This window comes from Geotrypetes seraphini, chromosome 7 (genome assembly GCF_902459505.1).
Source record: "Geotrypetes seraphini chromosome 7, aGeoSer1.1, whole genome shotgun sequence".
Classification (NCBI taxonomy): domain Eukaryota; kingdom Metazoa; phylum Chordata; class Amphibia; order Gymnophiona; family Dermophiidae; genus Geotrypetes; species Geotrypetes seraphini.
The window spans coordinates 164,881,564-164,907,844 of record NC_047090.1 but is presented as its reverse complement, the minus strand read 5'-3'; the positions used below and the strand labels follow the sequence as shown (position 1 = coordinate 164,907,844).

The 26,281-nt window shown below is 47.1% G+C and overlaps 1 protein-coding gene across 1 annotated transcript in view; it reads left to right on the top strand.

Moving 5' to 3' along the window:
* The window catches only part of LOC117363605 (cholesterol 24-hydroxylase), a 55,337-nt gene that overhangs the window by 9,942 nt on the left and 19,114 nt on the right, over positions 1–26,281 (top strand). Inside the window, exons 4-11 of the mRNA XM_033951651.1 lie at positions 3,088–3,158; positions 6,123–6,209; positions 8,777–8,915; positions 10,865–10,975; positions 12,374–12,530; positions 14,978–15,040; positions 18,076–18,148; positions 20,898–20,982. Coding sequence (XP_033807542.1) covers positions 3,088–3,158; positions 6,123–6,209; positions 8,777–8,915; positions 10,865–10,975; positions 12,374–12,530; positions 14,978–15,040; positions 18,076–18,148; positions 20,898–20,982 — 786 coding nt within the window. The remainder of the gene's footprint in view (positions 1–3,087; positions 3,159–6,122; positions 6,210–8,776; positions 8,916–10,864; positions 10,976–12,373; positions 12,531–14,977; positions 15,041–18,075; positions 18,149–20,897; positions 20,983–26,281) is intronic.

Genomic DNA, 26,281 nt, shown 5'->3' with positions numbered 1-26,281 from the left:
TGAAAGAGAGGAAGGACATGGTGCACAGGGATGGGAAGGGTGGGGAAGGGAAGAGAGATGGAAGAAATGTTGTTTATGGATAGATGGGAATAGGGGAGGAGAAAGAGGGAGGAAATGGCACACATGGATGGTGGGGGAGGAGATAGTTTACATAGATAGATGGGAAGGTAGGACATGGAGAGGTAGATTTGAGGAAGAAGCAGAAAAATGGAAGAAAGTTGAATGTTAAAAGTTAATGCCAAAGATGGTTGTAGGGCAGAAAGTGAAGGAGAAAAAACCCCAGCAAGAAGGCCCTGGAAATAGAGTTAAGAGCACAGACAGAAGGCAGTGCAACCAGAGACTGGGAAAAGATAAATAGAAAAATAAAATCACCAGACAACAAAGGTTCAGAAAGTGATTTTATTTTCAATTTAGTGATCGAAATGTGTCAGTTTTCAGAATTTACATCTGCTGCCTATATTTTGCACTCTTCAGGAAAAAATGCATTTCTTTCTATTTCTTTGGCGCTGTAATGCATGCGGAGTCTGGCATCTTAGGGTTTTGTTTGTCTATATTAGGACTTTTAGTTTGTGGTTCTGTATTTGCATAGGGTTTATTTATTTATTTCTAAAATTTCTAAACCAGCTATTACTAAGGGCTCCTTTTACAAAGCCACGCGGAATAGCATGCGCTAAATTGCCATGCTTGCTAGCCGCTACTGCATCCTTTTGAACAGGCGGTAGATTTTTGGCTAGTGTGCACTATAGCGCGCGCTAAAACCGCTAGCACACCTTTGTAAAAGGAGCCCTAAGTGGTTAGCAATTAAAACATTCACGGTAGTTCAAAGGACAGTAGTACATTTACAAAATGTTACTCCTCTTCTCAAAGAGGCCCATTGGCTCCCCGTTACCCACCGTATCACCTATAAAATCATACTACTCTCCTTTAAAATAAAACCCTTTCACCAACCCTTATTTCTCGACAAACTTCTCATTCCCCAATGTTCCCCACGCATTCTAAGGTCAACTGATCAAAAACTTCTCTTTATTCCCTCCATAAAAGACTTTTACTACACCCGGAAAACAAATTTTGCAGTAACTGCCCCAACATTATGGAACTCTTTACCACAGCAACTCCGTGATGAACAACATTTAGACAAATTTAAGATAAGCCTAAAGACTTTTTTATTTTGTGACGCCTTTGGCTATGTTTAGACTTACCTTCAACTCTCCCCTTTTGTTTCATTCTTCTCTCTATTTTTTTTTTTTTCTTTCTATTCTCTCTCTCTTTTCCTTTTCTAAAACAACCAACCGCTTTGATAAAGCGACCCACCCTATATGTTTTTTCCCCTTTCCCACTATCTCCATTTCTTCTCCAACATGTAACTTTTCCCTTCCCTTCCCTTTTACCCTCACTTTCAAGTCTGTCCAGTCGATGTTATTTAAGTTCACCTAATCATTTTTAAATGCTTAACATTTTATCTTACTTTTATCTCTTTTTAGATTTATTGTAAACCATCCAGATATTCTTTGATGGTCGGTATATTAAAAACCAATAAACTTGAAACTTGAATTTACATTACAAATCACATAATTTTATCCACTTAAAACAATGTCAAAAAACTCAATGAGTCTACAAGTTATCTATCCCCCTCTAAGTAAAGTGCAGTGATCACAATTCAGGATTCTTATTAAATATGCTTACCAACACAATTTTCCAAAGAAAAGCCTCTACAAACAGATGTGTCTTCATCATCTTTCTAAACTGTAAACAGTCAGGGCAGGTCCTCAGGATGCCAGGGAGGGAATTCCAAAATTTTACAAGGCCAGGTGTTCTGGTAGGAATGAATGTGAAGCGTTATTGGTGGCCCCAGGTAGAAAGATATTTGTTGGCTCTCCATCAGCCCTTTTGGACCCAAAACGACCCTTGGTTTAAAAATGAGCAAAGCCCACTGCCATAAAGGATGCGAAAACAAAATGGAACGAAAAAATATGTAATCTGGATGAATGGAGGAAATTTTTAATAGCAATTTTATTCAAGAAGTCCAAAAGGGTAGCGAACTGATTTTTTACGCCATCAAAAATTACAGACTAGGGGACACATGATGAAATTACAGGGGAATACTTTTAAAACTAATATGAGGAAATAATTTTTCACTCGGAGAATAGTTCCTCTGGTACTTATTGCCTTGCCAGAAGATGTGTTGTCAGTGGTTAACGTAGCTAGTTTTAAAAAAGGTTTGAACAAGTTTCTGGGGGAAGCCACTGCTTGCCCTGGAATCTTGCTACTCTGTGGGATTCTGGAATCTTGGCTACTCTGTGGGATTCCGGAATCTTGGCTACTCTGTGGGGTTCCGGAATCTTGGCTACTCTGTGGGGTTCCGGAATCTTGGCTACTCTGTGGGGTTCCGGAATCTTGGCTACTCTGTGGGATTCCGGAATCTTGGCTACTCTGTGGGGTTCCGGAATCTTGGCTACTCTGTGGGATTCCGGAATCTTGGCTACTCTGTGGGGTTCCGGAATCTTGCTACTATTTTGGTTTCTGACAGGTACTTGTGACCTGGATTGTCCACTGTGGAAACAGGATACTGGGCTAGATAGATCCTTGATCTGACCCAGTATGGCTATTCTTAGGTAGCTATAAGTCCAAAAAGGAACTTTGTAAATGTACTTGACTGTAAATGATGTACAGTGATATATTAGGACCCAACACAGTCTGTGTTTTGGCAATAGAAGCCTTCATCAGGAGTCCATATATTCTGGAGAAACATCAACCACATATAAGGCAAGTGTACAACCGATATCCATAAAATACTCAAAAGAGCAATACGGTGTACGTTTGTTAGCATACTTTTTTGAGCATTTTTTTCTTCCACTTTTTCCTTGCACCTAAATTTAGTCACGGTTTCTGGGCATAAGTGCTATTCTATAAACTGTGCCTAACTTTAAGCATGGCTTATAGAATAATGCTTTTTTGGGCGCCATGTATAGAATTTAGCCCCTAATGTGCTTTTTTTTCCAAAGATGCAATTGTTTGTCTTTCTTCCTGGATTACAGAGTAAAATGAATTAATGTGGTAATTGCAACATACTTTTTGAATTCATTCCAGGAGTACCTTATGTCTCACAAGTATTCCAAGGATCACGCTTATGAGCATTTGTATGCGTTGTTTGGTGAAAGGTAAGTAGCCAAATGAAAGGGTCCCTTGCACATCTGCCAAGAAGAGAGGGGTTTGATAATACTCTTTTGGTCTACCTTGAATTTGAGATTTGGATAAGGGGCCTATTAATAATGCAGATATTTTGAAAGGTGCACAGTGACAATCTGATATCTCTTTCCTCCCCTCCCTCCCTTCCCCTCCTCTTCTTCCCTTCCTTCTCAACCTCCTCCCCCCCCCCAAAAAAAAAAATCTGGTATCTTTCTCCTCTCTTTCCCTTTCCTTCCTTCCCTTCCTATGGTCTGTCATCTCTCTCTCCTATCTTCTCCCCTACTTTTCCTTTCCTGCTCTGGCATCTCTCCTTCCTTCTCCCCCTCTCCCAATTTGGCAATTTTTTTGCTTATACCTCCCTCCCTCCCGATCGGGTGGACATTTCTCTCTTTATCCTCCACCCCAACCCTGCCTTCATGATCCAGTACTGCCCTCTCCCTTCCTCACACTGCAGCTTGCAATCTTTGGGCCACATATAGAATTTCGCTCAGCGGCTGTAGGCACACCCTTTTAGGCCAAGAAAAACCAGGCCTAATAGGTGCATTAAGTTATACATGGATCAGGCGCATTCTAGAACCTTGCACTTAACTTGTAGGAATGCCCACGATCCACCCATCCGTCTTCTAATTAGTGCCAATTTGCATAAATTACTACATGTTAGTTGCCAATTAATGGCACCGATTGGCTTGTTAAACAATTGAGTTGTGCACGCAAATTGTCTGTGTGCACCGATTTGCAAACGCAATATAGGATGCCATATATAGAATGTGAGCCTATGTGTGTAAATGTGGGACTTGCCTGTATCCCGCCCAGTAGGGTGGTCCAGAAAATCCTAAAGTTGAAAAAACTGCAAATTGAAGATTTTCTCACATATTTGATTGTTTGATCAGAAAATAATAATGAAAAAAATTTTTAAACCCAATCTGGGGTCCCTTAAAGCCACTGGTTGCATAAAGCTCTAAGTTTTCCTTTAAACTTGCTATTATTTTTTTGTTTAATGGAGCAAATTTCTTGGTATTATAGCTATTACTTTTATGTTTTCATGTTCAGCAATGATACATCGATAAAAAAAACACATTTTGGGCTCCTTTTACGAAGGTGCACTAGGGTTTTTAGCGCATGCACAAAATTACCGCGCTCTAGCTAAAAATCTACTGCCTCCTAAAAAGAGGCGGTAGTGGCTAGCGCACTGGGGAATTTAACACGCGCTATTGCACGCGTTAAGGCCCTAGCTCACCTTTGTAAAAGGAGCGTTTCATTGAAAAAGAGAAAGAAATCAGTACAGAAATAACACTACAGTCTCCAATATGCTTATTATAACAAATGGGGTTGGATTTCTTAGAAACCCACTAATACAGCGTTACAACTACAAAAGAATAGGAAAACATTCTCCTGACATCAAATTATGATAAAAAAGACATTTTATGTAAAAAAATCTAGCAATATTTTATTAAATGAACCTTCAATATCTACTTTATTGTGGAAAATAGAAATTTAACATTGCTAATAGCTAAACACGTACACAACTCCTTCCAACAAGGCCTCACGTTGCAACACTGTTTTAGTGGGGTTCTAAGGAATCCGACCCCACTTGTTATAATAAGACCTGAATATGTATACCCTAGAGGAAAGGAGAGACAGGGGAGATATGATTCAGACGTTCAAATACTTAAAGGGTATTAACGTAGAACAAAATCTTTTCCAGAGAAAGGAAAATGGTAAAACCAGAGGACATAATTTGAGGTTGAGGGGTGGTAGATTCAGGGGCAATGTTAGGAAATTCTACTTTACGGAGAGGGTGGTGGATGCCTGGAATGCGCTCCCGAGAGAGGTGGTGGAGAGTAAAACTGTGACTGAGTTCAAAGAAGCGTGGGATGAACACAAAGGATCTAGAATCAGAAAATAAGATTAAATATTGAACTAGGCCAGTTACTGGGCAGACTTGCACGGTCTGTGTCTGTGTATGGCCGTTTGGTGGGGGATGGGCTGGGGAGGGCTTCAATGGCTGGGAGGGTGTAGATGGGCTGGAGTAAGTCTTAACAGAGATTTCGGCAGTTGGAACCCAAGCACAGTACAGGGCAAAGCTTTGGATTCTCGCCCAGAAATAGCTAAGAAGAAAAAAAAAAAAATTTTAATTGAATCAGGTTGGGCAGACTGGATGGACCATTCGGGTCTTTATCTGCCGTCATCTACTATGTTACTATGTTACTATGTTACTATGTAGGCATCTGATACAAAATCTAGAGAAAATATCTTCTCTAGGTTTTGAACAGAGAATGACACAGGAACAAATTTGTCCCCGTCCCCGCAGGAACTCACTTTCCCCGTCCCGTGAGTTTTGTCGCTGTCCCTGCCCGCTTCCCGTAAGCTCTGCCTTAACCGCACAAGCCTCGAACACTTATGATTTTAAAGGGTTTGAGGCTTGTGCAGATGAGGACGGAGCTTAGGCATTGGTGGAATGAGGCATTATGACATCACAATCTGAGCTCCGGAACGTTGCTCTCATTGGGGTTCCGGAATCTTGCTATTCTTTGAGATGCTGAAATGTTGCTACTCTTTGAGTTCTAGCCAGGTACTAGGGACCTGGATTGGCCACCGTGAGGACAGGCTACTGGACTTGACGGACCATTGGTCTGACCCAGTATGGCTGTTCTTATGTTAACTTATTAAAAGGGCCACACATTTCCCTTTCCTCCATTTGCAGACTCACTTGTTTGTTTAGGGACTGGGTGTCAAAGACCTGCTAAAGAGTCTTAGAGTGACAGGCATAAGGGGTATGTCTTTGTGCATGTTGCCTCTACGTCTATGCATGTACTGTATATAGACAAACTGATGAAGGTTCCCCCTTTCCAGTAGGCTCTAACACTTAGGTGAAACACACCTACAAATGCACCGGTGCAATGTCTTACTCAGCCTCCTTCTTTCTGTTTGTTTAGATTCATGGGGAATGGATTGGTGACTGAACGAGATTACAATCACTGGCACACCCAGCGAAGAATCATGGATCCTGCCTTCAGTCGGACGTAAGTGTCATAAGCTCCCGGTTTCTTTTGGCAGATTTACTAAGATTCTGCAGCAATTATCTTGCACATTTTCATTTAAATTATGCAAATTTTAAAGTGGTTTTATTTCACAGACTTATGGCCCACATTATCTAAATAGTCTAAGCAGGTTACAATGAACAGGCGAGTGTGTGTGTTTGGGGGGGGGGTTTGAGGGCAAGCTAAAGAAGTGAATATACCATGAGTGAGTTTGGGGGCAGAATAAAGAGGTAAATGTGCTATGGGGGAGGGGGAGGCTTGGGAACAGAGTAAAAGGATGAATCTGCCATGGGGGTGGGAGCAGCAAGCTGAAGATTTGCTATGGAGGGGGGAGGAAAAGATACAGTGATAGCTGGAGAGTTGAGCAGAAAGAATAAGAGGTTGGGGTATTGCATGCAGGAGAAGACTTTAGGGTAGAGTTGCCAGATTTTTCTCTTTAAAAACAGAGGATACCTGGCCCCGCCCCATTCTGCCTCCAGCTCCTCCCCCAGCTGAACCGCCCGTCTCCTTCTTCAAGGTCTGGAGGGCTTCTGCGCGGGTGATGACATCACATATATCATCACGTCGACACCCGTGCATGCGCAGAGGGCCTCCAGACGTAGCCCTGAGCTCGGGGGCTTCCAAAACCCGGACAAACTGCCGGGTTTTGGAAATTCCTCTGGTCACCCCCCTAAGCCTAGCAAATACCAACCGAGTAACTCCACCCAAGCTCCATCCCAGATCTGCCCAAGCTCTGCCCCTGACTCCACCCCCATAATAATACTAATTGTAATGCAATTTCTTCCATCCATTTTTCATATACACACAATCTTATTAATACATAATGGTAACCACAAAATAAAAAAAACAAAAAAACTCAAAGCGCACTATACGCACAGAAAATGTTAATTATCATTTACAGTAAAACCTTGTTTTCCGAACATAATTTGTTCTGAAAATATGCTTGTAATCCAAAACTCTTATAGCAATGTGAATTTCCCCATAAGAAATAATGGAAACTTGGACGATTCATTTCACAACCCCAAAACTTTATTATAAAATACTCTATGTACTTGTATTGCAAGACCTCGGTCGTTTAGAAGTCACTACACTCCTGTAGTACCAGAGAGAGAAGAACCATAGGCTCAGTTGTGATGTGTGTATACTGTATGTACTTGAGACCTTGCTTGTTTATCAAGTTAAAATTTAATAAAATGTTTTGCTTGTCTTGCAAAACACTTGCTTACCAAGTTACTTGCAATCCAAGGTTTTACTGTTTATTCTTTTCTTTTTTCTTTTTTTTTCCAAAGAGGTCAAGGCAGATGACTTTAAAATATGCAATGACACCTCAGTAACAACTATAGAAAAATAGACGAATATAGTGCAAAATATAGACAGCAGATATAAATTCTCAAAACTGACACATTTCAATCACTAAATATAAAATAATTTTTCCTACCTTTGTGGTCTGGTGATTTCATGAGTCTCTGGTTGCACTTCCTTCTGACTGTGCATCCAATATTTCTTTCTTTCTGCCTCCTGAATGCTTCCTGTCCCCCAACTAACATCTCTCTCTCTCTCTCTCTCTCTCTCTCTCTCTCTCTCTTGCCCTCCATGAGTTCAATTTTTTACACTCTACCCTCTCCCCCTTCCCCTGAGTGTGATCCAGAAGGCTTTCTTCTGGGTCAGCTTCAGTGGAGTGGGGCGGGAAGGAGGGATTCCTGGCAGCGGTTTGACAGGAGGGTGGAGGGCAGGAAGGAGGGATCCCCGGCGGCAGCTGTGGAGGGCAGGCAATATCCTCGGCGGCGACCAGTGCCGCGTACTCCAAAGAAGCGGCTCATGTACCCCTAAGGGTATGTACAGTACTCCCCCCCGATATTCGCGGGGGTTCCATTCCAGGAACTCCCGCGAATATCGAAAAACCGCAAATACGGTTTTTCGTCTGGTGAGGAAGGAGAGGGCAGCTGGAGAGGCAGGATAGGGCAGCTGGAGTGCCGGCGAGTGAAGAAAATCACTTGTGGCATGCTCCGACCGGGACTTCCTGTGCTGAAGTCGGGCTTCACCAATCAGGAGCTGCTTTGACACGGAAAATACTGTGAATGACCGGGAGAACACTGTATACCGCTTGTTGAGAAACACTGCTTTAAGAAATTAACAGAGTAAAACCACAGCTTATGCAGTAGGGATGCGAACGGGGAAACATTTTTGGTACGTTTGGACTTTTTGCTTTGCCTCACACGCTCCTCTAGAGCATTTTAATGTGTGCAAATTAGTATTACATATGTGAATTCAGAGGATAATTTTTCATTAAATAGATTTTGCATGCATTCATTTTAAGGTGCTCTAATAAACTAGAGAGGTCCTTTTACTAAGGATTAGCGCATGTTGTCTGTCGCAGGATTATTTTATTCCTATGGGACTTATTGCACACTTCTGTACCTGAAACCCCCTTTGGTGTATGGCAGCTACAGGGCTGGCTGTGTAATTTGCCTCATTCTGGGCTGGGTTTGGGACGCGGGTCAGATGACTAACTAGAAATAATTTGGCTGTGCCCGTTTTGTGTCCTACAGTTACCTGATTGGCTTGATGGACGTATTCAATGAGAAGGCTGAGGATCTGATGGACATACTGGCAGAAAAGGCCGATGGCAAAACCGAGGTCCAAATGCACAATCTGTTGAGCAGAGTGACCCTGGATGTGATTGCCAAAGTGAGATTTTTTTTGTCTTCATGATTGTGTCTAAAAGTGCAGAATAGACAAATCTGACCTTGTGTATAACAATTTTTATTGAAAGAATCAAATAATCAGTACAATAGGATAACACAAAAATACATTCAATACAATAAGAATTACAATAATATTTCATACAAATTTAAATCATTCTTTCAAATTTAATTTCCATATGAATGAATTCAATCTTATCTACACCCCCCTTAATTCCATCCCCTACCCACTTTCTTCCCCTAAATGAAATCCCTCACCCTGGATGAAAGTTGACAAAAAATAAAGAATTAAAATAAATAACTGGAATGTAATTAGTAAACCTAATTTTCACAATAAATCATTGATAACCAAACTTCGTATTTTTGGTGAAAGATTCTGAATATAAGGATCCCAAATCTCCATAAAAATCTGACCTTTAGTGCGCGTTCCGTCCTCGAGACCAGGTTGGAGCCGAGGCAGAGTTCTGCAGCAGTCCTAACTCTGGTTGGTCCAGGCAGTGGCATAGCAAAGGTTGGAGACGTCCCTGCGCCTGCCCTCCCCTCGTACCTCTTTAACTTCCCTGGTATGAGCAGCAGCAGCAGCAGCACCAGCTTGCTGCCCGTGCCGGTGTCAGCTATCCCTCTTAATGTCACTTCCTGGGTGCGGTACCTGGAAGTGACATCAGAGGGAGAGCCGACACCAGTGCGGGCAGCTGGTTGGAGTTGCTGCTCGCGCCTGTGAAGTGCTAGAGGTATTTGGGGGGGGGGGGGGAGAAGTGGGAAGGAGCAGGCAGGGGTTGAGAGGAGAGAGTCCAGGATTCTAACTCTGGACTTTCTGCATGGCAGAATGCAACAATACTGCTGAGCACCATTCCCTCCAGAATGCCTTTAAATGTAAGAAGGCCAGCGAGCAGACAAACATGGAAACCACACTCTGTTCAGTGCATGGGAACCTTCCTTTCTCGGTGATCCATGAAAAGCACGCCAGCGACATTTGCGCGCAGGACAGATGCACGTCACCTTTCAGGCCTTCCCGTTTGCGCTGTGAGGGGGTGTGGGGGGAACCCCCCCACTAAACTTACAAGTCCTCACGTTCCCGTTGGGGGGAGCCCTTCCCCCCCCCACTATAGTGAAAAGTCCTGAAGAGTGAAAAAAATGGGAGTTTTCAGTGTATTGGGGGGATCCCCCACCAAACCCCCCCCCAACGTGAACGCAAGGACTTGTAAGTTTACTGGGGAGTTCCCCACCCACCCACAGCGCAAACGGGAAGGCCTCAAAGCCGAGGAAATGGTGGCGTGCATTTTTCCTGCGTGCAGATGTCGCCGCGGGATTGTCAGCGCACCAATGTCCGGCGCGCTTTTAACGGCGTACCTCCTTTCTCTACTGCATCATTCTAAGGTCCTCACCCTAGTTCATAAAGCCATTTATTTTGGCCATCCAGTTAACCGCGCTCCTCTCGTCACTCCTTTCACCTCAATCCATTGTCTTTGTTCTAATGATTTCTGGCTCTTCATTCTACCAATGGCCCCTGCTCTCCTGGAATCCGCCAGTCGTATCACCACCTTCCTTTTGGGTCCTATGTTCTGGAATTTTCTCCCACCCACACTGCAGACCAAATCATCTTGTGTAAGGTTCAAAACTGCCTTGAAGATCGGCCTTTTCACACAAGCTTATAGGGACACCAGCCTTGGGTTCTGCCTAGTGTTTATTTTTATTTATTTATTTCTTCCATTTGTGCGTCGCACATACCTATACAAGCTCTTGGCGTTATCTTCTCTGGCGTCCTTACCATTCCTTTTTATTTCACCACTGTCCCATCTGGTTTATGGAGTTCTTTCTGATTGCTTCTATATTGTAGACCACCTAGTTTTCTTTTCAAGAAAGGCAATATATTGCATCTTCAATAAACATGAATGGTAGACAACTGAACTGATTTCTTCCTCTGGTTCTTTTCAGGTAGCGTTTGGCTTAGAACTGAATGCGCTGCATGACGACCAGACGCCTTTCCCTAGAGCAATCTCGGCGGTTATGGAGGGGACGGTATCAATCCGAAATCCTTTTATTAAGGTTTGTAGATGGTTCGCCACTGTGTGTTCCTTCCTTCCACATAATATGAGTGCAGTTTAGATATTTATTGTTTCGGAAAGCACCAGTGCCAGAGGTCCCACTGTGCCACCCACTGGCCAATATTATTTTAAATTCCAATTGTACATATGGGTGGGGGAAATTTTCAAAACTGTGCGGGCAGGTGAAAGGGCTCAGCCCTTTCCCTTTGAAACTACCCAAGGAAAAAGTATCTGCAAAGATCTACATCTCCCTTTCTTTGGAAACTTTTTTCCCGAGAAGCCAAAATGTTGTGCATTGTTTTTTGAAAATTCAAAATGTTGCAGGTTGTAGCCTCCCCTTGACATCGCCTGTTTCAGAACTGTTCTGCAAAAAAAAAAAAAAAAAGTGGATTAAAGCCGAACCATACATTCACTGTATATAAAGTGGACTATTTTCATCAGGCCTGAACCACTTAGCAGGATAACTGGTTTTTGAAAATTGCCTTTCCACAGTGCAATTTTTAAAGCCATTCCCATGTGAAGAATGATGCTTTACCTAGGAAACAGGCAGATAGAGAGAGCAGGCCAGATACACAACAGAATATTTATTCAGAACGGATGAATTATAGCAGTGGCTGACATGGCCACATTTTGCCTAATAGGCTACGTCAGGGGCTTACAACTGTCAAACATGCATACTTCAAAATATTGCTGTACACGGCCTTGAGTGAACACCTGCAAAAATGTGTAAATAAGTCTTAATAAATAAAAGGTGAAAGGGTTTCTCCATGGACAAGAAAATGCTTATGTTGCCTGAACTTAATTCACCTTGAACTATTACTGGAAAAAAGCTTTAGCTAAGTCCAAATTCTTTTTCCATTTCAATTTCTAATTTTTCCTCTGAGGTTTTTCAGTATTTCTACCAACTGTTTAGTCCCCTTCAGGAAACAGATTCCTGAAGTATTTTTCTTTAATAATTTTATATTCCGCATATCCCACAATTCTATACGGATTACAAATTATTCAGGTACTCATACATTTTCCCCCTAACTGTGTGTGGGGGATTACGTGACTTGCCCAAGGTCACAAGGAACAGTGCGGGATTTGAACCCACAACCTCAGGGTGCCGAGGCTGTAGCTCTAACCACTGCACCACACCTTCCCAGTCTGTTGCAATGCAAAACCCACAAGTTCCTTGCACAATATAGGTAGCAAGATGAAGACATACAACTGTACGTAAAGCAGAAAAGGAGCTCATTAGAGGCTATATTTCTTGGTCCCATGTTCTGCGATATAACAAGGGGCCCATTGATAGTTGCAATTGACTCTCATAATGTAGTTCTCTTACCTTGTTGATCAGTTTTGCTAGTTGCAAGTATGATGAGATGCCAAAGGCTTATGTCTTGTTTTTTCTATAAAGTACATGCCTGGAAAATGGAAATTTGTAAAGGAGGTCCAGGAGAGTGTGAGGTTATTGCGCCAGACGGGAGTGGAATGTATTGAGCGTAGGAAGACATCCATGCAGAACGGAGAGGAGATACCTATGGATATTCTTACTCAGATACTGAAAATGGCTGGTGAGCTGCAAACACTCGGACTTCATGGTTTTCCTGTTCTTCTTTTGGGGACTTTGTATGCTGCTTTTTTGGGGGGGTGCAGATATTTATTTTTGCACCTGGTGCAGTGGAGTATTAAGCGACTTGCCCAAGGTCATAAGGAGCAGTGCTGGGATTGATCCCACAACCTCAGGGTGCTGAAGCAGCATATCTACCACTAGGCCACTCCTCACCTCCACCTCATTCATTGTATTTATATTTATATGCGGTCATTTTAAGGTTGTTAATGCTGTTAACAAAAATTGTACGTTTTGTGTTGAACTGGACTTGCTGCATACCGCCTTGGGTGAATCGCTTCATACAGGTGTCTAATAAATCCCAATAATTACATAAATAAGGCCCCCTTTTATCAAGCTGCGTTAGGGTTTTTTTTTAAAATTGCCGGCTGCTGCAGTAAAAGCTTTTGACGCTCAAAGGAATTTTATGAGCATTGGAGCTTTGACCGCAGTGGCGGGCAATAAAAGAAACCCGAACGCCGCTTGATAAAAGCGGACCTGAGTGAATGATTAGGGGTATGCTTAGGGTTACTAGACGTCCGGATTTTCCCAGACATGCCCTCCTTTTCGAGGACCTGTCCGTGCGTCCGGATGGCTTTTCAAAACCCGGCACGTTCTCTGGGTTTTGGAAAAGCTAGCAACGGGCGACGGGATGGCACATGGCGCATTTGTGCGATGTCATCGCATCACACCAGTGAATGTGCAGATGCCGTCCCGTCCTGGGAATGTCAAAAGAGGTATGGGGGAAGGGAAGGGGCACGCATGCGTGGCAGGAGAGGGCAGGGAAAGAGCAGATGGGGGGGGATGGGAACAGAGAAGAGGGTGGGAGAGAGGCAATTGCTGAATTCTGGTTCACAAACAAGACCAGAGAGGTGAATATACCAAGCACATCCTTGTAAAGAAACAGTAAAAGTTTGGGTTTAGAAGAAAAAAATAGCGTGGCTTATGTTCTTAAGTGTCAAATGAGTGTGGCTGTTGAACTCGCTCCCTCTGCTGTCCACACAGACCGTAACTACAGTTGTATGCACACGGTTGTAGTGTATAAACCTTCAAAGGGAATCCATGTGGGTAGTTACTCAATGAGGATCTTTTCTAAAGTATGTGTATGTAGCTTCAAATTCTTAAAAGCACACCCCCCCTCTCCCAGTTTCTTATGTAGGCTGTGCAAATCCCCCCCCCCCAAAAAAAAAAAAAAAAACCCGAGACCTGTGGAAAGTCAGTGTTCTCGGACCTTGAGTTGTAATTTATGCAAAGTATTCTTGACAACCACAAGTTTGCTTTAGTACCGCTTCCAGCGCTGCTATCTCGCGCTCAGCTTTTGGCTTCAGCAGCCGGTTTTTAGGCTTGCCCAGGATTTGTCCGCATCTATCAAAGACTGCATTATTACCTCTTGGATCCCTGAAGAAGGCGTGTTTAGCCGAAACACGGCCCGTGTTGGGTCCTTCCGTTTTTGTTGTGCTCATTGTTTCTGTTGTTGTCAAGAATACTTTAAATAAATTACAACTCAAGGTCCGATAACATTGACTTTTTTTTCCACAGTCTCGTTTCTTCGGATTTGATCTTTTTTTCCTGTGGAAATTTGGGTCTTCTTGCTTTTGCCGTTCCTTTTATGTAGGCTGTGACCATTTGCACGCATCACTTCCCAGCTCTTTTTCCAATCTGTGTCCAAAGCTACATTAGCACTACTTTTCGGCTATCAGTCTACCCCCCACCCCTGAGATTTTTCCTAAGGGATATGGTCCTCCCTAACTTATTTTACACCGGCCTTTCAAATGACCCCCTACTGGCAGGGATAACCAAGGAGGCCCATGTTTCTCTAGAACAAATGTCTGCACATCATGTTTGCTTTTGCTTTATTTTGTATTGAATTGAAAAATCTCCAGATGTGACGGAAAATTTATTATCAGGATAATGTAGGGTTGCCAGATTTTACCTGAATAAAGTTTAGACCCCCCCTAGACCCGCCCCCAGGCCTTCCCAGTTCCACCCATCCCCTCCCCATTACGCTCCAGTCCCGCCCCTAATCCCACCCTGCTTTGGTCAGGCAGGAGGGTATTCGCGCATGAGTGGATGCCCTCCTGCCCGAAGCAACATAGAGGAAGCATTTCAAAACCCGGACAAAAGTGCCGGGATTTGAAAAGCCATCTGGACCCCTGGACATGTTTTCGAAAAGGAGAACATGTCCGAGGAAATCCGGATGTCTGGTAACCCTGAGGATATGTGACTTATGAATTAGTCCTGCATTAGGCCTTGTGGCTGCCGCCAGTTGGGCGGCACATTGCTAGTGACATTCTTTGGGAACCTTTCCTACTTATGGGTTCGATCGAACTGCAATCCTAGCCTTGCGTGAAGGGTGAGACTGCCTACCGCTTTACTGATGCTCATTGTACTCTGTGTTTCTTCTCCTTGCAGCTCTGGAAAAGGACTGCGATCAGGAAAACCTCATTGACAACTTTGTCACATTCTTCATTGCTGGTCTGTAGAACTTTTACTCTGATTTGCACTGTAGAGGGGGCTAGAGTTAATGCATTTTATGGCCCCTGAGCTATAAGATTGCAGGCCGCCCCCCCCCCCCTTGATTAAGTAGGAAGTAAATTTTAGGTTTAATATTTCTCATGCTAGTGAAGCATGAGGCCCCCTGCAATGTAAGGCCCTAAGCTCAGTAGAGAATGACACGGTGACAAAATTCATCACCGTTCCCGTCCCCACGAATAACCACCGGAAATAATCCCATGTCATTTTCTAGTGTCTGTTTCAACCTGTCCTTCTACACTTGCATTCTTCAAAGCAAAGCTTGCGGGTCAGTGGCTGTGCTTATGTGAGCCAAGGATAATGAAGCCATTGTGACATCACTGATGTGATTGGTTCTTAGGCACTGGTGGAATGAGGCATTATGACATCACAATATCTGCTCTGGATACCAGAGACTGTCATTCTGCAGTGTCTGTTTCAACCTCAGTCCTTCTACACCAGCATTCTTCAAAGCAAAGCTTACGGGTCAGTGGTTGTGGCCACTCATATTCTGATTCTTCCCTCTCTCCTTAAAGAATGACATGAAGATAGTTTCCCGCGGTTATCCGCGAGGACAGGAACGGTGATGAATTTTGTCACCGTGTCATTCTCTGCTGTAGCTTGTCCACATTATAGGTAAATCTAGAAAAGTTTAACCACACTGCATACTCCTGTCTTCAACCCTGAGCTCCAGCCCTCTACTCAATGGCGCAGAAAGGGTGAGTGGCACTCAGGGCGGCGGCGCCCCTCTTCCGCCCTCTTCTCCACCCACCCCCCACTTCCCCCTGTCGCACGTGTGCGCGCCCCTCCTTTCCGTGCTGCGCACCTTTTACATTTTCCAGGTACGAGCAACATCGCAAACTTGCTGCCCGTGTCGTTTCGGCCGTCCCTCTGAAATCGTATCCTAGGTGCGGGACCCGGGAGTGACGTTGGAGAGAGGCGACACCGGCGCGGGCTGCAAGTTCGTAATGCTGCTCACGCAGGGAAAATCGAAAAGGTTTGAGGGAAGTGGCATGTGGCGGGGGGAGGGGGAAGTCAGGAAGGAGCAGGGAGGAGGATGGGTGTTGGCACCCTTACCAAGACTGCGCCCAGGACGGACTGCCCCCCTCCCAGCTTTACTCTTCCACTGGCTATACTACCTTACTGTAGATGTTTGAACCAGCCTCAAATGTACGGGTAAAGCATAGATTATGTGCAGGTATTTTTTCATTCCCTTATGAGCTCACAACAACCTAAGGGCCCCCCCTTACAAAGATGTGAATAATGCTACGCAGCCCATAAGAACTGAATGGGCTGCGTTGGCGTTTGCTGCGCGGGAACTGCTACTGTAGCTCTGTAAATGAAGCCCTAAGTTTTTTTTTTTTTGTACTTGTGGGCAATGAAGGGTTAAGCGCAGGGTTACCATATGGTTCCAGAAAAAGGAGGATGGATTGAGCCATCCGGGTTTTACTTCCATTGAAAGCAGTGGAAGTAAAACCCAGATGTCTCAATCTGTCCTCTTTTTTTTTTTTTTTTTTTTTTTTCTGGAGCCATATGGTAACCCTGGTTAAGTGCCTTGCCCAGGTTCTCAGGCCACTGTTGCACTGATCATTAGACTGACCCATGATGAAGCCTTGGTGGCTATAGTCGGGTTGGGAGGGCTCAAAACTAGGATTTATGGCTACCATCTTGGCTTCCTTGCCCTGTATTACAGCAGCTGTACCAGAGAACAGGTTGACTGGCTGCATACCACTCATGTGCCCCTAGAGGGCGCATTAAGTTGCCCTCTTGAATCACCTTAAGTCTGATGATTGGGAAGGCTCTGCCTTTCTGAGGGCCACTGGGGGCAGAAAATGCTTCGGGGCATGCTCTGACCTGCAGAGAAGGTAGGCAGTTTACAAAAGGCTGTTTTTATCTGGACAGGTCATCTACATCAATGAGCTCTGAAAATCCCCCCCCCCTCCCTCCAACGTGCATAAGTACAGGTAAATGAATCCTATCGGGCTGTTTAACTGGCTAGGAACAGCTCCTGGCTGGTTAAATAGTGTTTTGGCGCCTAACTGCAGATATATCGTGTGACATAGCCGGTTAGGCAAGGGAATTTAGCGCCAAACTGGCTATGTTTAGCGGCTAAAAATGAGCCGCATAAATAGCGGGCCTGTCTTTAACTGCTGAATATTGGCATAACTGGTTAAGTTGCCGTGGCCAAAAATGAAACCGGATATTCAATGCCGTTCGCCAGAAACAGCCCAGCATTGAATATCCAGGCTTAATGTCGGTGGTGGACAGCAAAGGGGCTGCCCGCCGCTGGCTGAATATCGGGCCCTATGCATTTTATAATGTAGGGGGAGCTGTGGCTTAATTTTTTTTTTTTATTTGCTTTGCACCGTATGTTAGGGATTTGGCCTGTCAGGTCTGATAATACAAAGAACAGTTTTGTCAAAGCCATTTCTCTGGGTCAAACAGTGTTCTAACTGCAGAAGTAGTTTCTTTTGAAAACTGGAGGTGGAGTTGGGTGGGAATCGCAGAAATACCAGCAGAAGAGGCGCACGTGCCTGAAAGCACCTCTTCCTTAGGCACTTTTCAGAGGGGGGGGGGAATATGCGTAGGGTTACCATATTTTCTGTTTGGAAAATCCATCCCCCTAGCCCTGTCCCCCGCTGCCTGCTCTCGTCGGGCAGGAGGGCATTCGCCCATGCAACGCGATGATGTCGTGCACACACGCATGTGCACATGATGCCGTCGCATGGCGTCCGCGCAGGCGCTCCTGCCCGACGGTGATTTGTTGCAAGCTTTTCAAAACCCGGACAAAGTGCCGGGTTTTTGAAAAGCCGTCCGGGGAAATATGCACATAGCTTCATTCTGAAAACTGGTGCAACGTGCACAAATAAAAAGTACCCACAAGCTTTGCAGTTATTAGGGGGGGGGGGGATGGGGAAATTAACCCTTTAACTGGTCATGCTACTGTCTCATTTTTCCCCACTGTTGTTCCTTGTTTATCCTGATGTCCAATGCCGCAGGTCAGGAGACTACTGCCAGCCAGCTGGCCTTTGCGGTGATGGAACTGGCAAGGCACCCAGCCGTAATGGAAAGGTAGGTCAGTGGTTCATTTTCATTATTTATCCTAACTTGTCTTTTTTTTGTTTTGTTTTGTTTTCAGGCTCACATTTTGTACTAGTTTGAAATTTCAGCAACAAGGGTTCTAAGGCTATATTATCAAGCAAAGGCGATAGAGGGCATCCTTGCCTCGTTCCTCTAGTTGGATGAAAAGGCTGTCCAGCCGGGCTGCTCCTCCTCCCTTCAGCAGCATTTGCTGCAGGGATGCGCGGGCAGCGGATCACACGCTGCATGGGGCTGACCTCCACAAGCCTTCCCTCTGACATCAGCTTTGACGTTGGAGAGAAGGTTTCCAGGTCAGCCACGTGCAGCCCTGCAACACGTGCCGCTGAAGGCAGGAAGGAACAACCCACCTGGAAGGGAGGTAACTGGGATCCTTCGCTGACCCAGAAGGCTTTCCTCCGACGTCGGCTCTGATATCGAAAGGAAGCCTTCTAGGTTGGTTTCAGTGGAGGGGGGGGAAGCCAGGAAGGAGGGCATGAGATCCCTGGCAGTGGCTGCGGCTTTTTCGGAGGGGGGCGGGCAATAAGGAGGGCATGGGATCTCGGTGGCGGCAGCCCTTAAGGAGGAAAGGGGGCAGGAGGAACGAGTGCCGTGTACCCCCAACAAGCGGCTGACGTACTCCTAAGGGTTCGTGTACCATGTGTTGAGAAACACAGTAGAGAATGACACGGTGGCAGTTACCCGCGGCTAGCCGCGGGTAATCCGCCAAAACGGTGGGGGTGGGGTGGGGAAAAGTGTTCATTGCGGGCACAGGAACAAGGCCGTCCTCCGCCCCATGGAGCGGTGAATGGCCTTGTCCCTGCAGTTAAGGGAGGGAAGGCGCGTGGCCCCATTCCCTACCTCCAGCCAAATCTATCTCCCTCCCTCCCCCTTAACCTTTGCGGCGCTTTAGAAAAGAAACTGAAGCCGGCGAAGCCTGCCTGTGCCGCCCTGCAGTCAAGTCTGTGTGGGCGGAAGCTTCTCCTCTGACACAACTTCTGGTTGCATCAGAGAAGAAGCTTCCGCCCACACACGCGACTGCAGGGTGGCACAGGCAGGCTTCGCCAGCTTCAGTTTCTCTTCTAAAGCACCGCGAAGGTAAGAGGGAGGGAGATAGATTTGGCCGGAGGGAGGGAAGGGGCTGCGTGCACGATCAGTGACCGCGCACCTTCCCTCCCTTAAGTTTCTTTACGCCGCGAAGGTAAGGGGGAGGGAGGGAGATTCTTGGGCCGCTGAAGGGCAGTGAGGTAGTGAGAGGGAAGGGTGGATGCTGCGGGGACAGGGTGGTGAAGGGGACGGTGGTCTGGTGATAGGGCAGTGATGGGGACAGATTTTTTCCTCGTGTCATTCTCTAAAACACAGCTCTGTGATACGGCCATACCTTGAATACTATGTGCAATTCTGGTCGTTGCATCTCAAAAAAGATATAGTGGAATTAGAAAAGGTACAGTGAAGGGCAATGAAAATGATAAAAGGGATAGAGCGACTTCCCTATGGGGAAAGGCTAAAGCAGCTATGGCTCATCATCTTGAAGAGGAGACGGCTCAGGCGTGATATGATAAAAGAGGTCTATAAAATACTGAGTGGAGTGGAACAGGTAGATGTGAAATCGCTTGTTCACTCTTTTCAAAAATACTAGGACTAGGGGGCATGCAATGAAGCTACTAAGTAACAAAACGGAGAAACTATTAATTAAACTCTGGAATTCATTGCCGGAGAATGTGGTTAGCTTAGCAGGGTTTAAAACAGGTTTGAATGAATTCCTAAAAGGGAAGTCCATATGCCCTTATTGAGATGGCTTAGGGAAATCCATTGCTTATTCCTAGGATAAACAGCATAAAATCTGTTTTAATACTTGGGACTTGGGTTGCCTACTGTTGGAAACAGGATACTGGGCTGGACGGACCTTTGGTCTGTTCCCAGTATGGAAATTCTTAGGCTCTTATGATTAGAGCCAGCGTTAAGCTGCACACAATGCTTAGAGAGCTCTTGCACCAGAAACAACCCTCCTGCCAAAAATTAGCACAAATGATATTTAAATGTATGCAAACGGGTTTTAAAGAGGGTCATCAGGTATTCCATCTGATGCTCGGAGAACAGCACCGAAAAAAAACCACTGCCCCTAATGCTGGAAACCTGCTGCCCAGCTCAGAGCTGGCAGTAGGGAAAAGGAATGGGGACTTATATACTGCCTTTTTGTGGCTTTGGAATTCGGATCTGGTAACCCTAAGAAAGAGGCAATGTGAATAAATAATACCACACCACATTGATTCTTGTGTCCTGCAAGTGTCAAGCTAGGAATCATTGCGGCTTAACAGGCGTAACGGAGTGGGGATGGGTGGAACTGGGCGGGCCTGGGGACTGGGCGGGTCCAGGGGGTCTGGATTTTACTAAAGTAAAATCTGGTAACCGTAATCCTGACCCTGACCTCATGACCAGTCCACTCTCCATTAATGACAGTATTCATTTCCTGAGAATTCCTGCACATCTTGATTATATATAGACAAACAGAAGGTCGGGACTAAAGTGGAAGCTTGTGTTATTGGTGGGGGGGGGGGGAGACCTTCCTCGAAATCAAGTCCATAAAAGCTTATAGTCGTCTTGGTGGCCTTGAATTCTGAGTGAGGCATTTTCCTTCTGACTTATGCGCTAACAATGCCGTTACTTTCACTTTTAAGTTCTGACTTTTATAGATAGGAAAGGATTTAGATTGGCAAGTTTTCCGTTCTCCTTTTGTTTGCAGGGTTCGGGCTGAAGTGGATGAAGTGGTTGGTTCCAAGAGGAACATTGACTATGAGGTCCTTGGCAAACTGAAGTACTTATCACAGGTACACTAGGTCATGGCAATAAACTGTAGAATTTAGAACATGGGTGGCAAAGCCTTCGGAATTGCAGACCACATGTGGGGGCTGGTCTGAGTAAGGAGCATTTGAGGATATGAGGAAGGAATCCCTAGAGATCTAGTTAGAATGACAGGGATATACATGGGTAGCCAACAGCAATCTCGGTTCTGGCTAACCAAGGTCCTTTCCAATCAGAACTGAAATGGTCCTGTTGCCAATAGTTCAGATAGAGACCTCCTAGGGCTAGATGTAGTCTTTAGACCAAGCGGCATAGTAAGGGGGGAGGGCGGTCTGCCCCAGACACCATCTTGGTGAGGGTGCAGGCACCCATCCTCTTCTCTTGCCCCCCCCCCTCCGCTGCATGTGTGTGCTGCTTCCCTTCCATCGTACCTCTGTAACGTCCCTGGCACGAGCAGCAACCCCCCAATCTGCTGTCATGCTAGCGTCGGCTCATCCTCTGATGCTACTTCTTGGACCTGTGCCTAGGAAGTTCTTAATTCTAGGCTACACGAAACTTTGTCCTTAAGTAGGTAAGTCGGGCTCTACATAGAAGGAGGTTTCACGCAGCCTAGAGTTCAGAACTTAGTCTGTTGGCTTTGATGAAGCAAAGCAAAAATGTTGGCCACCGTTGGCCATGGGCTGATGTGGTATGAGCAGTGGAAGATTGACATTGAGAAACTTACATCTTTGCAATGCCAGTTAAAATGCTTAATTTTTTTTTGTTTTTTAAACATTATTGGCATTGTATAAAGTTTTCTGTAACATGGAAGGTTTTTTATGCCATTGATGAAAGAAAGGCTTTTTCTAAAAGTGATGACCTCTTTAAGACTTTTTCCATAGCAAAGCAGCAGATGAATCCAGACTAGTGGGTATAGCTCACATCGACCAGCAGGTGGAGATAGAGAACTGATTAACAGTTGGCCTTAAAGCCTGGTGTTCCTCTTGTTACTTCAGTTTTGCTCTATCTCCCAGCAGGAATGGAGCTTACTCTACTAGCTCCTGGATTCTGGCTGGGGCCGGTTTGGTGGTGTTCCTGTGGCTTCCTCTGTTGAGACTCGGTCTCTTCAGTAGGACAGGGGTGCCTGGCTGAGCGGTGCCGGCTTTGGGAGCTACACCTGGGCCCTCCCAGGTCCCTTCTCCACCCTCCCCTCCATTGGTTTGAGTGGGTTCTTGGGCCACTGCAGGAAGTTCGTCTTGGAGTTCTTCATTCCAGTACAGAAAAAAAAAAACAAAAAAAAAAAACAGCGTCTTCCTGCTTGTGCTGAGCCATGCTGTGTGGCTTGCAGTGCGATTACCAGCTGTAACCCGACTGCAGTTAGAACGGGGACCGGTTGGTGAGTTACTGTGTTTGCTGTCTGCCTCCTCTTTAGTCAGTCGGTCGTTCGTGTTCGTTCCGGCGGTCGCGGGGGGGGGGGCGGAGTCAGCGGTCGGCGGCGTGGGGCCGCGCGTGTGGAAAAAAAAAAAAAAAAAAAGTTTTTTTTGAAGCGCCGGTTTTAGCGATGGCAGCAGTGGCGGCTCAGCGGTGCTCGCGCTGTGGGAAGCGTAGAGCACTGTCAGGCTTCTGCTCTGCAGGGTGTGGGGACACACCGGCAGAAGATGCCTTCCTGCAAGAGGGTGAAGTAGCCATCTCCCGTGTCAGTGAGGCACGGTCTACGTCCCCGGGCCTCGAGGGTGACTCGGGGGGACTGCAAGGCTCTTCCGCGGCTGAGGGGAGGTCAGCGGAGGTCGGGGAGCCGGGGTCGCTAGGGGACAGCGCGGCTGCGCGCCCTAGCATTGATCAGGCTGGTTCAACTTTACTGGGGGTGAGTTCCTTCTCCCCGGAATTTGTTATGTTATTGCACCAAGCATTTCTGCTACAGGGCTCGCAGTCGGCCCAGTCGGTGCAGGCGACCTGTCCGTCCCTCCCGGGGCCTTCCACCTCCACGGGTTTAACCGGGGCTAAGGCCGGCCCGTCTGCGGGTCCTGTACTGTCGCCTGGGCGGTCGCAGGGGGCGAAGAAACGCAGACTCGCGACCGTGGACGCTGAAGGTCATCTTCCCTTTTCACCTTTCTCCCTTCCTGAATCATTAGAGGAAGGGGAGGTCTTAGATTGGGAGGTAGAGGATCCCCCGGGCAGGGAAGTTGATGATCCTTCCGCGCTCCGGCTGTTTCATAGAGAGGAGCTGGCGTCCTTGATTTCCAAGGCTTTGCAGGGTTTAAATATCTCTCAGGAGGATGCTAAGGTGTCGGGTAACCCCCTGATGGCAGGTACGCGTAAGCCACCTAGGTCCTTTCCGGTGCATGAAGCCATGCAGGAGCTGATCTCGGCGCAATGGGATACGCCGGAGGCCAGTTTATGAGTGGCAAAGGCCATGCGGCTCCTGTATCCGGTTGACCCGACCGAACTTGAAAAGTTTAGGTTACCTAGGGTGGACGCTTTGGTGGCAGCGGTAACGAAAAAGACTACCTTGCCGGTGGAAGGGGGGGTGACACTAAAGGATGCGCAGGATAGGAAGATTGAATCTTCCCTAAAAATGTCCTTTGAAGTAGCGGCGGTTACCTTACAGGCCGCTATTTGCAGCTCGTATGCGGCGAGGGCATGTTTGCAGTGGTCACAATGGATGACCGATAATTTAATGGAGTCCGGGGGTTCTGTCCCTTCGGAACTGGCTGATTTGGAGTCAGGCTTGGCCTATTTGGCAGACTCCTTATATGACATTATTCGAGCATCTGCGAAACAGATGTCTCTGTCAGTGGTATCGCGCAGATCCTTATGGCTCCGACATTGGGCAGCAGATGCTGCATCCAAGCTTAGGCTGGTGAGACTCCCTTTTAAAGGAGGTTTATTATTTGGAGAGGACTTAGAGAAATTGGTGAAAGATTTTGGGGATACCAAAACACAGCGTCTACCGGAGGATAGGGCTAGGCCCCCGGTGAGGTCCTCCTCGTCTAGACCGCGCTTCAGAGATGTGAGGCGGTCCAGGCCTGGTAAACCAGTCTTCAGATCAGCATGTGGTTCTTTCTCTGCGTCGAGGCCTAGGTTTCAGCAGAGGAGTTCCTTTCGTACGACGAAACCCTCTTCAGGTCAGCCAACACGTACCCCACCAAGTTGCACTCCGCAATGACGGTGGCTTGGCTCCCTCCGCCCTTCCCTTAGGGGGCCGGCTTTCGGCGTTCCGGGCGGAGTGGGCCACAATCACGTCGGATCAGTGGGTGTTGGACATTGTTCGAGAAGGGTACAAGTTGGAGTTCGCCTCTCCCGTCGAAGATTCTTTCTGGGTGTCCCCGTGCCATGGGGCGGCCAAGGGAGAGGCGGTCCGCATGACTCTTCAGGGGCTGCTCGATCTGGGGGCGGTGGTACCGGTACCCCCGGAAGAGGTAGGCCGCGGGATATATTCCCTTTACTTCATTGTTCCAAAGAAGGGGGGGTCGTTCAGACCGGTGCTGGACCTCAAAGTGGTCAACAGATTTCTCAGTGTTCGCCATTTCCGGATGGAGACGGTACGCTCGGTCATTGCGGCAGTTCGACCGGGAGAGTTCCTCACGTCCCTAGATCTCAAGGAGGCGTACCTACATATCCCGATCTGGCCTCCGCATCAGCGGTATCTAAGGTTTGCGATTCTTGGCCAGCACTATCAGTTTCGGGCAATGCCCTTTGGCCTGGCGACGGCTCCCCACACCTTTTCCAAGGTCATGGTCGTGGTAGCAGCCTCTCTTCGCAAGGAAGGGATTCGGGTACACCCCTACTTAGACGACTGGCTGATCCGCGCCTCGTCCAGACAGGAGAGTTTGTCGGTTACTCAGAGGGTAATATCTCTCCTTCAGTCGTTAGGGTGGATCGTCAATTTTCCCAAGAGTTCTCTGTCCCCGTCGCAGTCTTTGGTACATCTGGGGGTCAGATTCGACACTGCTCTGGGGAGAGTATTTCTACCCCAAGACCGGGGAGAGAAATTGCAGGCTCAGATTCGCCTACTTCTCGGGTCGCCCAGACCTCGGGTTTGGGATTATGTGCAGGTTTTGGGCTCCATGGTAGCGACTCTGGAGGTGGTCCCCTGGGCTCGGGGCCACATGAGACCCTTACAACAGTCGCTTCTCTCTCGCTGGTCCCCAGCTTCTCTGGACTACAATGTGTGTCTCCGATGGAGTCCTCGGGCGGCTCGCAGCATGCAATGGGGGCTACACGAGTTGCACCTGTGGCGGGGCATGCCGTTAGCCACACCGGAGTGGGTGGTGGTGACGACGGATGCCAGTCTGAGGGGCTGGGGGGCCCAGTGCCTGCAAGCGTCGGTGCAGGGAGTGTGGTCCTTAGAGGAAGCACAGTGGCCCATCAATTTGTTGGAGTTAAAAGCGATCAGATTGGCGCTGAGGGCTTTTCAGTCCCTGATTCAGGACAGGCCGACCAGAATCTTTTCGGACAGTGTCACGGCGGTCGCATATGTCAATCGTCAGGGGGGCACTCGGAGTCCGCAGTTGGCCGAAGAGGCAAGGAAATTGTTTCAGTGGGCAGAAGGGCATGTTCCGCTTCTGTCGGCGGCATACATTGCAGGTCACGAAAACGTGCAAGCGGACTTCCTCAGCAGAAATCTTCTAGATCCGGGCGAGTGGGAATTGTCGGCTCGAGCGTTCGACCTGCTAGTCCGTCGGTGGGGGTTGCCAGAGTTGGATCTCATGGCTTCGTCCCGCAATGCGAAGTTGCCTCGCTTCTTCAGCAGGCGCATGGAGAAGGGCTCGGAGGGGGTGGACGCGTTGGCCCTCCCATGGCCTCCAAATTCCCTTCTGTATGTGTTCCCGCCTTGGCCCATGATAGGGCGGGTATTGCAACGCATCGCTCTCTTTCACGGCAGGGTGATCCTGGTGGCTCCGGATTGGCCGCGTCGACCGTGGTACGCAGATCTCGTTCAGCTTTCAGTAGGCGATCGGGTGACGTTCCAGGTAACTCCGGACTTACTAACTCAGGGCCCAATCTGGATGGAAGATCCGGCCCGCTTTGGTCTTACGGCCTGGCTCTTGAGCGGTCAAGGCTAAAGAAGAAGGGCTATTCGGAGCAGGTGATTGCCACGCTTCTTAAAGCTAAGAAGATTTCGACTTCGACCTCCTATGCGAGAGTCTGGAAGATTTTTGATGCTTGGTGCGGTCGACAGGGAATCGCGCCCTTCCATGCATCTCTGGCGGCTATTCTTGCCTTTCTGCAGGAAGGCGTAGAGAAAGGATTAGCCTATAACTCTTTAAGGGTTCAGGTGGCGGCCCTTGCCTGTTACAGGGGCCGGGTGGCTGGCGCGTCGCTGGCGTCGCAGCCGGACGTGGT